A 14848-nucleotide genomic window follows, 5' to 3' on the forward strand; every position below is an offset into this window, starting at 1 on the left:
GGTGCATCGATTCAACCTCGCAGCGGAGAAACAAACCAAACAAACTGAGCGCACGAGAAAGACTGAAGCCACATCTGCGGTCGTAGATGCGCACGGGAGCCGGGAACAGATGAGAGTCGAGAGAAAGTGAATTTGGACGCACTTTTTGCTCGGAGGCTCGGCTCTGAAGTCGCTCTGCCGGCCGGCTCTTTGTGCTGCGGGCGGCAGCGTTTCCATTTTGGGCAGAGAGGTAAGACCTTCCCGCAGGCATTCTGGGTAAAATGTGTTGTTACTCCGCGAACTACAGATTATCGTGCAGGTTGTGACTCGAACGCAAAAACAAAAACTGCAAATGCTGCTTTTTTTTTTTTCCTTTTCTTTCTTTTTCTTGATGAATTAGAAAAGAAAAACGTTGTTTAGGAACTGCTTTTATTTATTTGTCCGCAACATCTCGCCTGTCAGGACTGATGAGCTGGCAGATACTGATGCACTGAATCTCTCTACCAGTGTGATCGCGCACGCCGGTGTGCCACACTCAAACCTGGAGCTCATTCGCCCACTGTTGTCGAGTTTCTTCCCGTGGGCTTGATCGCTTTTTGCGCTTTTACGCACGCCGTGCCAGAAGCATTAAGAGTTCGCACGGCGCGCCTGCTGAAGATTTCCTCCGCTGTGGTCTCGTGCGTGCTGAGGTTGCCGTGTGGTCGCCAGTCCGCTGCCCAGAGCGGCATCGCTTCATCCTGGGCGTGCGCTGCTTTGTCCCACTGAAATCGACACGACGGTCATCACGAGCTTTGGCTTCCACTGATTACGTCTGTAATTTAAAGTCGTTGGAGCTGGGTGGTGTTGCCAGGAGATAGCAGCCACGCCTTGCTGCTGGCCCGCTGCCGCCCTGAGGCCTCTGGAGGCCCCTGGGAGCCACACAAGCAGGCTCTCGATCCCTCAGCACAGAGGCGGTCCTAGCGTGTTCAGCGCACTGGGCGAACTTCGAGAAACGCTACATTACCCATCAGTCAAGAGTCAGGACTAAACCTGTTCACCTTGAAGGTGTACATGCTGCTTTAGTATTAACTTTAGAAGTTAACCAGAAGATTCTTCCTGTTTTATTTGACAGTGTTTCCTGGTGTCATTTTAAATACATAGTAGTCTACTGTAGAGGTCTGCCATTTGATAGATCCCTGCTCCCCTAATGAAATCAACCTGCCCCCGTCCACATCTCCCACTTCATCTGTGACAGAGATCCAATGCCCAGCTTCCACCCAGAAAGTGAAATCCTATCAAACTGAAGGGACGCGGTGTGCAGGGTGATAGAAAACCAGCCACACAAATGTAGCGAAAGTTCAGATTTTATTTTTTGAGTGCCTGACAATGAGCCGACCAGGGTGGCTGCCCATGCCTAAATCCGCCCCTGCCTCGGCTCGACCTGCAGCGCAAAACACTCATCTGAACAAGCTTTTGTAACTAAGGGGACAACACGCGCATGACGGCTAAGAAGATCCACTTGACTGGAGTGACATGACCTGAATCCCTCTTTAAAAAGTGCACTTACATCTAGCAGCTTTAGCAGAAATTCACATCAGCGCCCCAAAGATCTTAAGGTAAACACTTCTGTCAGTAACTTGCACTGCTACAGTTCCACTACAGCCGTCCCGCTTCCGCGTTGCATGTGGAGAGTCTCGCAGCCCGGATGAAGCCGAGCATCGGAGTTATAAATCAATCTGTAGTGGAGTGACTACAGCGAGAGAGGCTCGCCCCACTGCAATCGATGTGATCGACTGTCTCAGGCGGGGTGAGGGGGAGAGGGAGAGGAGAGAGAGAGAGAGAGACGGATTCTGTTTACATATAACACAACAAAAAGAAATTCAACACGTAGCTGCACAAACGTGCTCGTTGCATTGCTTACTGTGTTCACTGCCTTAGTGTGCCTGGATACTGAGTACTGTCTGTTTTACGTTAATCTTCAGCTTGCTAGATGGAGATGGTACAGATTATGTTTCAGCCCTGGTGGTTTACGTTGTAACCCCACTCTCATCCTGTTTGGTTTGTGAATCAGGATCAGAGCTCTCGGTGAAATAGCTCATATTTAAATTGTGCTGGAGCCACAGCACAGACCTGGATATCATTTTACGTCTGTTACATTTATGACTTCTGCACTCGCTGTGATTTCCCTTTTCTACCATTTCAGTGTGATGTAGGGGCAGGTGTCCATGCGTCTGTCTTTAGCACATGAAAATTACAACGGGGACAAATATGCTCAACAACACCTGCAAGAATTTAGGCAGAACTGCTCCTTAAAAGTGAAGCCAACGCAAGTAGAGCTCCCCCTGGTGACTGGCTGCAGTATAGGTCATAAGCTCCACCCCCTCCATGTTAGTGGATGGGGACTTGGGCCAAACTAAAACACAAAAGTACACGTCAAATTATTTCTATTCAATCATTTTAGGTAGTTAGTATAATGCTGGTGCATATTGAAGTGTCCATTTTTCAGAGAAGTTTCGTTTTAGTTATTTGACGCTATAGAAGCAGGACGTGACATCACGATGACTACCAATGCAAGGAAGTGGGGACGCATTGTCCATATTTATATACAGTCTATGATCAGAAAACACTATTCTATTCGACGTTCGTTTTTGTCTCTTGTTCTGCAAATATAAGAGGCTAAAAATAGAGGCTGTTGCGATACTTAATTGCATGTTATCCATGCATAAAGCTTCACATTTATACTTAAACAGTACTAAACATTACTTCTAGTTAATTAATCCAATGTTACAAACTGTCCCTGCTGTTATTTAACAATTTTCAACTGCTTTGTTTTGAGTGGTGCCATTTTGGAACGGAGATCTCGCCAGGTTTCTTGTAGATTTTGTACCTTATAAACCCACGCATGGGACATGTCATTTTAACAAGAGTTCATGGCTTAAAATATTGTATAAAGTGGTTGTTTTCATGCAGGTGAAACATGTTCTGTTCCTCATGCTGAGCTTTCTGGGCCGGTTATAACGTGAAAGCTGTTTCATTTACTGTAAACTTTTGCTTTAAAATTCAGTTAAAGAGGAATTTCTTTGATCTGGCACTGAATTCAATTGATTTGAAGTTGTTGTGCCTGCGTATCTGAAGTGCTTTCGTCACGTAGCCATGTTCAATCAAATACAGAACCTCGTGATAACAAGCAAATGTGAATATATCAACTTGAGGTATTTTCCACGACCATGTCTATGTGTTGGATAACCCGTTAAAAAAAGCATTATTTAAATAAAAACGAGTCTTGAACGCCTCGTGTCCCTGCTTGCGAAAATGTCCCTTATTGAGGCGTCCGTGTGTGAGTCACATGAAAGCCATTAGTGAAATCTGAAGTGTCTAATGTAGAAGAACTGGAGGCACAAATGGGAAGCACAAGGAAATTTGTTATTAGATTAGGGCTGTTCTCGTTCTGCAGCCAATTTGGAAAAGTATGCCGCCCAGATGAAAACTGAATTAACAGAAAAACCGATGCTAAAGTATGAAGTTGAAGCGAGAAATCCCGTCAGTCAGGATCGTAGCCTGGTGAATGAATGATCTGTTTTTGTCTTCTGAGGTGTGTGGCTGAGGGATAAGGGGAGGAGACGGGGTGCCGTGTTGATGTTCTCTTTGCCATGGCAACTGCACCCCCTCCGTCTTTTCTCACCCCTAGCCTCCCATTCATCCCCATTGTAGTGGCTAAGCTCTGTTGCCCCTGGAGACCATGGGGGACAACTGGGGAATGCGGCGTCTCTGGGCGAGGTTGTGTCGCACACATCGGCTCGTGACGAAACACTGCGAAATAAAAGCAAAAATATATCTGCGAGTGTGAAACTGAGCATCTGCAAGGTCGTGCGAAATGTTTCAGCGTTGCTCGGTGTCGCTCGTGTGTAAAACTGGAACAATTTAGAGCTGCTCTGATGTTCGGCCTCCACTCCTGTGTCTCCTGCACACTGGAGACTTGTGGCCAAGAATAGAAGTTGGCGTACTTGCCCTTTTATTGGCTGAGAACGCACTCAGGGCCGAATCGCTCGGGTTTGCTCATGAAAACTCCCTCAAAGCGGAAGAATGAGCCCCGCTATGTCCTGTGCTACAGAAAGCACACACACACACACTTTCACACACCTCAGAGTGCCAGCACTTTAACAATGCTGTCTCTCTTCTTGGTGCGGTTGTTTGGTATGTGTCCCTCTGAGACCATTTTAAATCTGTCTCACATGACAAATTATCTTTATTTTCTGTCCCCTCCTTGCTTCGTTTCTCTCCCTGCCACTGCTTGTTCCTCATCTCTCCCCTTTCACTGTCCCACATGGTCTGTGCCTTTTTTTTCCCCCGAGCCACTTGTATAATGAATCCATCACTTTGTCGTCCTCCCTTCCTTCCCCTCAGGCCTCCAAGATAGATTCCCTCAGGAGTAAAGTGGACTTGCTGCGCCTGCCACTCGCCCTCTCGTCCAAGTCCATCAGCAGCCGCAAGAGCCAGTTGGGCGTGGTCTGGGAGAAGGGCGGCGGCTCGGGGACAGGGGTGACTCTGAAACTCCGCCCACCGCCGGCCACCGACATGGACAACGAGTCGACGTACTCGGGCTACTCCTACAAGTCGTCCCACTCACGGACCTCCCGCAAACACAGGTAAAGGAAAATTTGCTTTTATTATCCACTATTAACTAATTTATTACTCCAGCCTTTCATTCAGTCTTTAAAATGTGACAAAATAGTAAAAAATATCTATTATAATTTTCTGGAACTAAAGATGCCGTCTTAAAGGGCAACTACCGTTTTTCACAACCTGGACCTTATTTCTGGCATAAAATACGACCGTTTGCTCACACATATAACTTTTGTGTAATTTGTATTCCTTCGGGAGATAATTAGATGAGCGTATATCCATGTAGTGGGAGTGATTGGGGCACCGAGATGCACCCTCTAAATAACGCATTATCTGTTGCGAAATTCGTTCATTTCACCAATATTTCGTATTTTTCCAATTCTGAGGTTGTGGACGAACCATAGCAGTAGCAAATTACAGGTAAACAAGCCGACCGCCGCGGGTGCGCGCGGCGCTCAGAGACGACATCATCCAGGTCAGAAGACATCATCCGGGATGGATGATGATGACAGCTAACTCCGGACTCAATGGGGAATAGCACTAGCGTACGATAACAAAATATTGGTGAAATGAACGAGTTTTGCGGCAGATAATGCGTTATTTAGAGGCTGCGTTTCGGTGCCCCAATCACTCCCACTACATGGATATACGCTGATCTAATTATCTCCCGAAGGAATACAAGTTAAACAGACGTTATATGGGTGAGTAAACGATCGTATTTTATGCCAGAAATAAGGTCCAGGCTGTAAAAAAAAAAACAACAAAAAAAAAAACAGTACTTCCCCTTTAAAATCCAAATTCCATCAGTCCAAATAACAACTATATTGACTTTTTAATCATCCCGAGTGACCTGCTGTGGCGCAGGTTTGATTTCCAAGAAAAAAAAAAAAAGAAATTTGTTGAATGGAAAGCCCTTACCACTTTAGAGACACCAAACGGCAATGTTTAGCAGAGCTGAAGAGGGGAGCAACTGTAGCGACACTGACAGAGTAGATTACAGCAACTCGTGTAACAAAGTAACATGAGTTACGGATGTAACCTGGGTTCTATGAATTCACCGTCTCTTATAATTGGGGAGAAAGAAATGGAATCAAGGCAGACATTTTTCCCGAAACTCCACATATAAAAAAAGAATGTCTGCAATCAAAGGGGGGGATTGTAATCTAAAAAAGAAGAACAAGAAGAAAAACATGAATCCCCACTGATGCAGCATTTTCTGTTGGACAGTGCGGAAATAAGAGAATGGACTGACAGACTGTGGATACGCCTCGATGACGCAGATACATTTGTGTAATTGCTCTCACTGTCAGAGGGGAGAGATGAACATTATGCGCTGTGTATAGACAGAACGGGGCAGAGTTCTACCTACATCTGGTTTTCATGTATATTCCAACAGAACCCTTCACCTGGTTGACTTGCCAGGTGAGAGGTTTAGTACAATAGTTGTTCAAGAATTGTCTTAATGTCTCTGTGGATAATGCACTGTCTGAAGTCTGAAGCAGTTTCATCTAATGTGTCTCCAGAGAGAGAAGGGACAGGCATCACTCCAAGAGTCGGGACAGCAGCAGCCGTGGAGACAAATCCGTGATCATCCAAGCTCCAGGGGAGCCGCTGCTGGACGCTGAGTCCACTAGAGGAGACGAAAGGGTCAGGGCTCTGTTTTACTCCTTTATTCCTGGCGCATGTTTTCTTTAAGGCTCCAGTATGTCTAACACTTGACTCTCTGTTCGCCTGTAACTTTAGGATGACAACTGGGGCGAGACCAACACGGTGGTCACCGGCACATCCGTGGATAGCGTCTCCAACGAGGACCTGACACGGATCTCTAAGGACTTAGACGAGTCTTTGCCGCTCGAGTGCCGCCGTTACGTCAGCCCAGCGCTGGGTGCCATTCTGGGCCTCCTCTCCCTGATCACTCCTCTAGCCTTCTTGGCCCTCCCACAGCTCTTGTGGCGGGACACGCTGGACCCGTGCGGCACGCCATGCGAAGGTCTTTACATTTCCCTGGCCTTCAAGCTCCTGATCCTCCTCATCTCCACGTGGGCGCTGTTTCTCCGTCCGCCCAGAGCCACTCTGCCGCGCTTCTTTGTCTTTCGCTGTCTGCTGCTGGCGCTGGTCTTTCTCTTCGTGGCGTCCTATTGGCTCTTCTACGGCGTGCGCGTGCTGGAGCCCAGAGAGACTGACTACAGGGGGATCGTGGGGTATGCAGCGTCTTTGGTGGACGCGCTACTGTTCATTCAGTACCTGGCCCTGGTGCTGCTGGAGGTCAGGCACCTGCAGCCCACTTTCTGTCTGAAGGTCGTGAGGAGCACAGACGGGGTCAGCCGTTTCTACAATGTGGGACATCTCAGGTTAGTGTGTGAAATCAGGAATATTTATCTGTTATTTTTTTTTTTTTTTTTTACAGATTATTTCTGTTTATTATCAGGATCAAATTTCGGTGAAACTTTGCAATATTTTTGCCAGGGATTAAGGTATTGTTTTATGTATGGCTAACTTTCTAGATTCTTTGGGTCAAGACAAATGAATCCAACTGGATAACCCTCACTTCAGCCATTTTGGTTCTAACTCTTTCCTTATTGATCCACATACAAACCTTTTGCTAATTCTACAAAGTACTACAGATATTTGTTTATGCCTAATAATGATTTTCCCACCCTGCATTCTATGTTGGTGCTGTTTTGTATTCTTGCAGCAGCATTTTAAAAAAAAAAGTCTTGCACGTGTTCTGCCTAGAGAGGGTGCTATGTACTGCTGTAAGCTGTTGTTCACCACTTCCTGTATGTGCATATTGTCCCTTGTGATGTAATGCAGTATTCAGCGAGCAGCGGTGTGGGTTCTGGACCAGTACTACAGTGACTTCCCCGTTTACAACCCCGCTCTGCTCAACCTGCCCAAGTCCATCCTCACCAAGAAGATGTCAGCCTTCAAAGTCTACAACTTGGGTGAAGGTGAAATAGTCTATCTGCTTTACATCAGAACATTTCCTTCCATGTGCAAATACACCACACATGGATTCGTAGTACAGTATAGCACTATTAACAGTGATGTGCACAATATTGAAAGACAGCCATCTGCATCGTACAACTATAACTTAACCTAAACAGAAAAACTAGCCCCTGAAAAAGGCCGTATTAAAGATATACGTTATTAAATTATACGTGGAAATAAACCAGATAAACTTACCGTACTTAAGATGGACAAAACCTCCATGACGGTTTTGAAGCTCGGTGTACGTGGCTCTGGTCGTCGCCATCTTGGCAGCGCCTGACTCCGCCTAATTCTGGGCTAATTTAAAAATAGGCAAAGAGGTGGAGCATAAGAGGGCGGGTTATGTCTAGACAAACAGCTAGCAACCTGTAAGGACAGCAACCTGTCACTTTATGCATCGTGTCACCCCACGTACAGTTGACATGAACTGAGCTATATACCTTGGCCTTATAGGATGTTGACTGATGCACAGGGCGATCATAGGTTGCTCTGCATGGTCAGCTTAAACTTCCGCGTTTCTGTCCACAGACAACAGCACCAATAACTCCACGGGGCAGTCCAGAGCTATGATTGCGGCCGCTGCCCGGAGAAGAGACAACTCTCACAACGAGTACTACTACGAGGAGGCAGAGGTGGAGCGGAGAGTCCGCAAGCGTAAAGCCAGGTACGGACAGACTCGCGCAAACGTAAAAAAGGCGTCATTTGTAGCCCGTGATGGAGCTTAGATTACAACCGTGGGGCAGCTGGGCAAAGAAATACCCATGACAACGTTAATTTTATCTTCACAGACTGGTGGTGGCGGTAGAAGAGGCATTCACCCACATCAAACGTCATCAGGACGAAGAGGCGACTGCGTCCTCCCCCAAACACCCACGGGAGGTGATGGACCCTAGAGAGGCGGCTCAGGCCATCTTCGCCCCCATGGCACGAGCCATGCAGAAATACCTTCGCGCCACCAGGCAGCAGTCTTACCACAGCATGGAGAACATCATCAACCATCTGCAGTTCTGCATTACACACAACATGACACCCAAGGTAAGGTGTTACTTTAATTATTTGTTGGAATAGGAGTAGAGTGGTGTAAAATAAACATTGTAACTTATGGTCTGAAGTCACAAGTTATTGTATAATGTGATGAAATGATTTATTCTTGATTTCATGTTTAACCACTAAACTCTAATGTGGATTGTGTTTGAGGCGCTGCTCTAATTTACACACTCTGTGTTGTCTTGAAAGGCCTTCCTTGAGCGTTACCTCATCCCAGGACCCACCCTCCAGTACCTGGACAAGAGCAGGGGGCGCCAGTGGACACTAGTGAGCGAGGAGCCAGTGACGGCCTCTCTGCGGCAAGGCCAGGTCTTCTGCCTGAGACGCCTCGACTTCTCCCTGGTCGTCACAGTAACGCCCCTCCCCTTCCTGCGTCTGGGCGAGGAGTTCATTGACCCCAAAAGCCATAAGTTTGTCATGAAGCTCCAGTCAGAGACATCGGTGTAGGAGGACGATGCATAGAAGGAGGAGGAGGAGGAGGAGGAGGTGGAGGAGGAAAGTCAATCATAGATTCCTTCAGGGTGGTTTCTTTTTTTAAATACTTTTTGGTATTGTGTAATTATGTTTCATGGCTGCAACTGCATGATGTATTTGACATCCATATATGCACAGCTGAGAATGTCGCACACAAAGATGAGGCAAGACAGCAGTAAAGGCTCGTCACTGACCTCCTTCCTCTTTTTGGTTCTGGTGAACTGAGTCATGAGACTCTTTAAATGCTGACTGGTCACTTCTGGTAAGCTCTGCGGACTTTTTCCAGCTGCCATCACAGTGAAGGACGCGGTTCTTTAATAGTATAAAGAGCGTTCTAAACATTTTATGTATAAATATAATGAGTTCTCTTGGGGAAAAAAACAGTTTGTAATTCATGTCCTGCTCATCCAGCATAATATACACATGCCGGATGTCCGATGGCTGTAGACGTTCAATTTTGTTTAATGTGCAGGAACGCTGAATCTTAGTTCCCTTTTTCTCTGAACTTAGCTGTGAATTTGGCCTTTACGGACAGTCAGGTGATGGAAAACGTAACTAGAAGTCTTCCTGGCAGTTTCTTAGCTTTTGACTGAACTGACCTATTGAAAGGTTTCCGTTGTGCCTTTTTTTTTTTTTTGTATTATTTCTGTTTTTGTGACTTCCCTATTTTAGAGTCCACTTTTGAGTTCCACCAGCAGGAATACTGTTGTATGGGATACATTCCTGCACCGAGAACAAATACAGCAATTAAAGTGCAATGTAGCAACCGTTTACTGTAGGACCAGATGATATTCACTAACACAGTTTTCAATTTTAGTCTCCAGATTCAGAACACTACGGCGTGATGCTGATTACGGCCCTTTATGTATTTGTATGTCTTTTCTACACTACACATAGACAGTGTGCAAGCAGTTCATGTGTACATTTTGATGCCTTTTTCTAAGACTGTATTTTATTGTTTGTTTTTCGCTGTCACTTTGTTGTACTGAAACTAAGCTCCTAACACCTGTTTCTAAAAGACGCCGCCTTTTAAAGTAAGACTACTTACTGAAGTGAAATGTTTTTAATAAATGATTCTAGCAAAGTTAGATGTGTCACATGAGGCATGCTTTTTCTTCCTCGTCTTGAAACAGGAAGTGAGACCGTGTGATCTGTGGGTGTATGTGTGACACACGATAACACGCCGTAATTTCCAGGACCACCATGGGACTTTCTGACTTTCTGCCATTGGAAAACTACACTCAAATAATACAAAATAAGGATGCTATGGAGGGAATAACAACAATGTTACATATGTGTTTTTGGAAATGCACCTAAAAAGTACCACTAAGATCTATTTCATTTTAGTAGCCAATAAGATAAGGTAGTCCTTTATTGTTCCCCCTGTGAGGAAAGTGAGTTATTGCAGCAAAGGTGTTAGACAGTAGTACAAAGTACAAAAATATTAAATAAGTACTACGTAATATTGAGTAAGAACCTTTTTTTTTTTATTAAACTCTAGATATGAATTAATTTCTCAACATTGGATATATTTTGCTCACTTGAGTAGTAATACTGATACTGCACAGTGCAGAAGTCAAGTGACATTTGATAAGGTCTGTGGTCTGTTGACACGAAGTAAGGCCCCTGTGGCCGCCCCCTCTTTCGCACGTGGTGGGTGAAGCTGTCCTCTGCTCTCAGGAAGCAGAGATTACTTTCCTATCCCCCCTCTGTCTGCTACCCCAGAAAGAGCTAAGCTTCCTTTGAGCCCACCCACGCCCGCCGATAGGGGGGGACAAACGGGTCTGCTGTCCCGGGCCCAGGGTAGAGGGGCGGGGTGGTGGTGGTGGTGGTGGGGGGACTGGGCCCTCATTAAATTATGGAATACTGTAATTAAAAAAAAAAATTAAAATAGGCCTATTTGTGGAAAAAATATGTAATGTTTGAGTTACATAAAAGCTTTTTATTTGTTTTCTTCCTAACTGTCCTTGAAATAGTGGTCAAGAACCCCCCCCCCCCCCCCCCCCCCCAACACAAAAATGATTTGGCCACTGATCAAAATTTGATGTTGCCGTTTGATTTGAAGTTCAGTACGCTCAAAATGTCCGGTGCTCAGAAAAGGAAAGAAAAGAGAAGAAGAGAATAGAGGCCTTAAAGATTTTCTTAACAAATATTTAAAAAAAAGGTGGTGACGATGAAGCTGGGACTAGTAAAGTGAACGTAGAGCAAGGTAAGAAACAGAGCAGCCAACGTTTACCAGCCTTGTAACGTAACCTAACAGGCTAGCTCTAATGTTAACGTCCATTAGCTTGTATAAAAGCCTGACACAACACGTTATCCTCTTCTTCACTCTTTACACCGCAGACTTCTGCTACAACTCGGACACGTGTCACATTCAGAAGTTCGCAGATGACACGGCCATCATGGGGTGCATCAGCAACTACGAAGAGGAGGAGTACAGGAGCCTGGTGAGGGATTTTGTTGTCTGGAGCCACACAAACAACCTACAGCTCAACACCTCAAAGACTAAGGAACTGGTCATTGACTTTGGGAGGGACAGACCCAACCCCAGAGTAGTTCTGTTAGGAGTGGAGGAGGTGGAGGTCGTGCAGACCTATAATTATCTTGGGCTGTGGCTAGACAGCAAGCTGGACTGGACGAGCAACACGGGGCAGCTGTACAAGAAGGCCCAGAGCAGGATGTACTTCTTGAGGAGGTTAAGATCCTTCAACATCTGCAAGAAGCTCCTGGGGATCTTCTACCAGTCTGTGGTCACCAGCGTTCTGTCCTACTCTGTGGTGTGCTGGGGTGGGAGCACCTCAAAGACAGACCTGTCCAGGTTGGAGAAGCTGATCAGGCGGGCTGGCTCGGTGGTTGGCACGAAGCTGGACCCTCTGGCTACTGTAGCAGAGAGAAGGAAACTTTAAAAACTAACGGGTATCCTGGACAATGCCAGCCACCCTCTGCACACGACCATCAGCAGCCAGAGAAGCACCTTCAGAGAGAGGCTGCTCCTCCCAAGGTGCAGGACAAATATGCTGAGGAACTCGTTTGTCCCCCGTGCCATCAAACTGTTTAACCACCACTCACTTGGGGGGAGGAGGACAAAAAAAGAAAGGGACTGAATGACTAATAACAATATGCCTCTGGTATTTTTCTATTTATGCAACAACCATGTATGTACAGTACAGTCACAATATTTATTATTATTATTATTCTTTTCTGGGTGCTTGGTATTTGGGTCTATAATTCGTGTACATGTATGTCTTACAGTGCTGTATGCACTCAGGAGCTGCAGCAACAGGCGTCTGCTTACCACGGCGCCAAGTAGCCAAATGTCTATCTATCTATCTATCTATCTATCTATGCTATGGAGATGTCAATTGGCCAAGACTGTCAGCTGACCTGCGCTCTGCTATGTCTTTTCCTGTAGTGTGCATTAGGGACATATGAGAAGGAAACGTGGTTACAGTGTAACGCGGAAGTCTACTTCACTTGTACTCTGTACTGTAAGTGATCTGCGATGAGCCTTCTTACTTACTTTGTTTTCTTTCTTCAAGGTATGTTGTGTTTTTGTTTTCTGTAAATATGACTGATCAGCTGTAGACTTAAAAAGCCCTAGAAATATTTAACACAACAACAGAACATAATTATTAACTCAAAATTCTTAATTGGGGAGTCAAAAAACCGAAGGGGTGGGCATAATGATTCTCTTCTTGAAATGTATTTCTTAGGTTTGCAGCATAGCGGTTGTATTTTATATGTGCAAGAAGTGCTGTATTTATAGTGCGTGTCGTATTGACCTTGATTAACTTCTATGCTGTCATATCCCAAACGACCACAGTGTTTCAAAATGATTTTAACATGCCTGGTTTTGTATAAAGACTGTTAAAGGATGTTTAATAAGCTATTTTTGAATGTCTCTTGATGTCCTGAAAAATAACATATTTAGCCGTGCTGTGTCTCTAGAGTCATGGTCCAAGGGAGATTAAGAGCACAGTAAACAACATACCTGGTAAACATTGTGCTAGCATGATTACTGGGTGCATGCTAGCATGCTGATGTTAGCACTTGCTAGCAGCAGTGTTGTCAGCTTTGTTGACACTGCATTGACTTTCTGGAGTACTGAATTGGCACTTTGTTTAGTAATATCCATTACAGTATGCGTAAAGGGGAATTACTTTTTATTACAACCTGGACCTTATTTCTGGCATAAAATACGATCATTTACTCACTCATATAACTTTGGTGTCATTTGGAGACGTTTGGACAATATTTAGATTCAGTGGAACACTGCATACTTCCATATAGTGGGAGTGATGGGGGCACCGAAACACAGCCTCTAAATAACGCATTATCTGCCGCAAAACTCGTACATTTCACCAACATTTTGTTATGACACGCTAGTGCTATTCCTCATTGAGTCCGGAGTTACCTGTTATCATCATCCGGGGTCTGTAGATTGAACTACTAACCTCTGACCTAGACGATGTCTTCTCTGAGCACCACGCTCACCTGCAATGGTCGGCTTGTTTACCTTTAATTTTCTACTGCTAGTTTTTTGTAACATGGCTGAATATTTTTCCAGTTCTGAGGCTGAGGATGACGACCGTTTTGAGCCAGAGTATACGGATGAGGATCTCGTTGAAAGGAGGATGCGGAGGCAGAGAGAGGAACAGCTGGCCATTGAACAACAAACCGCTGCATGTCTGTGAATAGATAACAGGTAACTCCGGACTCAACGGGGAATAGCACTAGCGTATCATAACAAAATATTGGTGAAATTAATGAGTTTTTCGGCAGATAATTCATTATTTAGAGGCTGTGTTTCGGTGCCCCGATCACTCCCATTATATGGATATACACTATATTACCAAAAGTATTCGCTCACCTGCCTTTACTCATTCCATGAACTGAAGTGCCATCCCATTCCTAACTCATAGAATTCAATATGATGTCGGTCCACCTTTTGCAGCTATTACAGCTTCAACTCTTCTGGGAAGACTGTCCACAAGGTTGAGGAGAGTGTTTATAGGAATTTTTGACCATTCTTCCAAAAGCGCATTGGTGAGGTCACACACTGATGTTGGTCGAGAAGGCCTGGCTCTCAGTCTCCGCTCTAATTCATCCCAAAGGTGTTCTATCGGGTTCAGGTCAGGACTCTGTGCAGGCCAGTCAAGTTCATCCACACCAGACTCTGTCATCCACGTCTTTATGGACCTTGCTTTGTGCACTGGTGCACAGTCATGTTGGAAGAGGAAGGGGCCCGCTCCAAACTGTTCCCACAAGGTTGGGAGCATGGAATTGTCCAAAATGTTTTGGTATCCTGAAGCATTCAATGTTCCTTTCACTGGAACTAAGGGGCCAAGCCCAGCTCCTGAAAAACAACCCCATACCATAATTCCTCCTCCACCAAATTTCACAGTTGGCACAATGCAATCTGAAATGTACCATTCTCCTGGCAACCTCCAAACCCAGACTCGTCCATCAGATTGCCAGATGGTAAAGCGTGATTCATCACTCCAGAGAACGCGTCTCCACTGCTCTAGAGGCCAGTGGCGGCGTGCTTTACACCATTGCATCCGACGCCTTGCATTGCACTTGGTGATGTGTGGCTTGGCTGCAGCTGCTCGGCCATGGAAACCCATTCCATGAAGCTCTCTGCGTACTGTACTTGGGCTAATCTGAAGGTCACATGAAGTTTGTAGCTCTGTAGCAATTGACTGTGCAGAAAGTCGGCGACCTCTTTGCACTATGCGCTTCAGCATCCGCTGAC

The 14848-nt window shown here is 45.5% G+C and overlaps 1 protein-coding gene across 3 annotated transcripts; it reads left to right on the plus strand.

Annotated features, from left to right (window-relative positions):
* Positions 1–4: 4 nt before the first annotated feature.
* Positions 5–10239, plus strand: LOC311488841 (vang-like protein 2). Of its 3 annotated transcripts, none has more exons than XM_084545696.1 (8): positions 5–229; positions 4363–4604; positions 6105–6228; positions 6325–6932; positions 7396–7532; positions 8101–8236; positions 8361–8607; positions 8809–10239. In XM_084545696.1, the coding sequence occupies exons 2-8, from the start codon at positions 4534–4536 to the stop codon at positions 9064–9066; spliced, it is 1581 nt and encodes a 526-aa protein (XP_084401822.1). In that variant the 5' UTR covers positions 5–229; positions 4363–4533; the 3' UTR covers positions 9067–10239. The 3 variants fall into 3 exon arrangements, with proteins under 3 accessions (XP_084401822.1, XP_084401823.1, XP_084401824.1); XM_084545697.1 differs by having other exon boundaries at positions 7396–7526; XM_084545698.1 differs by lacking the exon at positions 5–229 and having other exon boundaries at positions 4361–4604.
* Positions 10240–14848: the final 4609 nt, after the last annotated feature.

This window comes from Chelon labrosus, assembly GCF_963514085.1.
Source record: "Chelon labrosus genome assembly, chromosome: 1".
Classification (NCBI taxonomy): domain Eukaryota; kingdom Metazoa; phylum Chordata; class Actinopteri; order Mugiliformes; family Mugilidae; genus Chelon; species Chelon labrosus.

What these genes read in the sequence shown, in the direction of transcription:
- LOC311488841 (XM_084545696.1), top strand. Translation starts at nt 4,534, where the DNA reads ATGGACAACGAGTCGACGTACTCGGGCTACTCCTACAAGTCGTCCCAC. An exon ending in TACAATGTGGGACATCTCAG is followed by an intron (nt 6,933 to 7,395) that starts GTTAGTGTGTGA and finishes GATGTAATGCAG; the next exon opens with TATTCAGCGAGCAGCGGTGT. An exon ending in GTCCGCAAGCGTAAAGCCAG is followed by an intron (nt 8,237 to 8,360) that starts GTACGGACAGAC and finishes TTATCTTCACAG; the next exon opens with ACTGGTGGTGGCGGTAGAAG.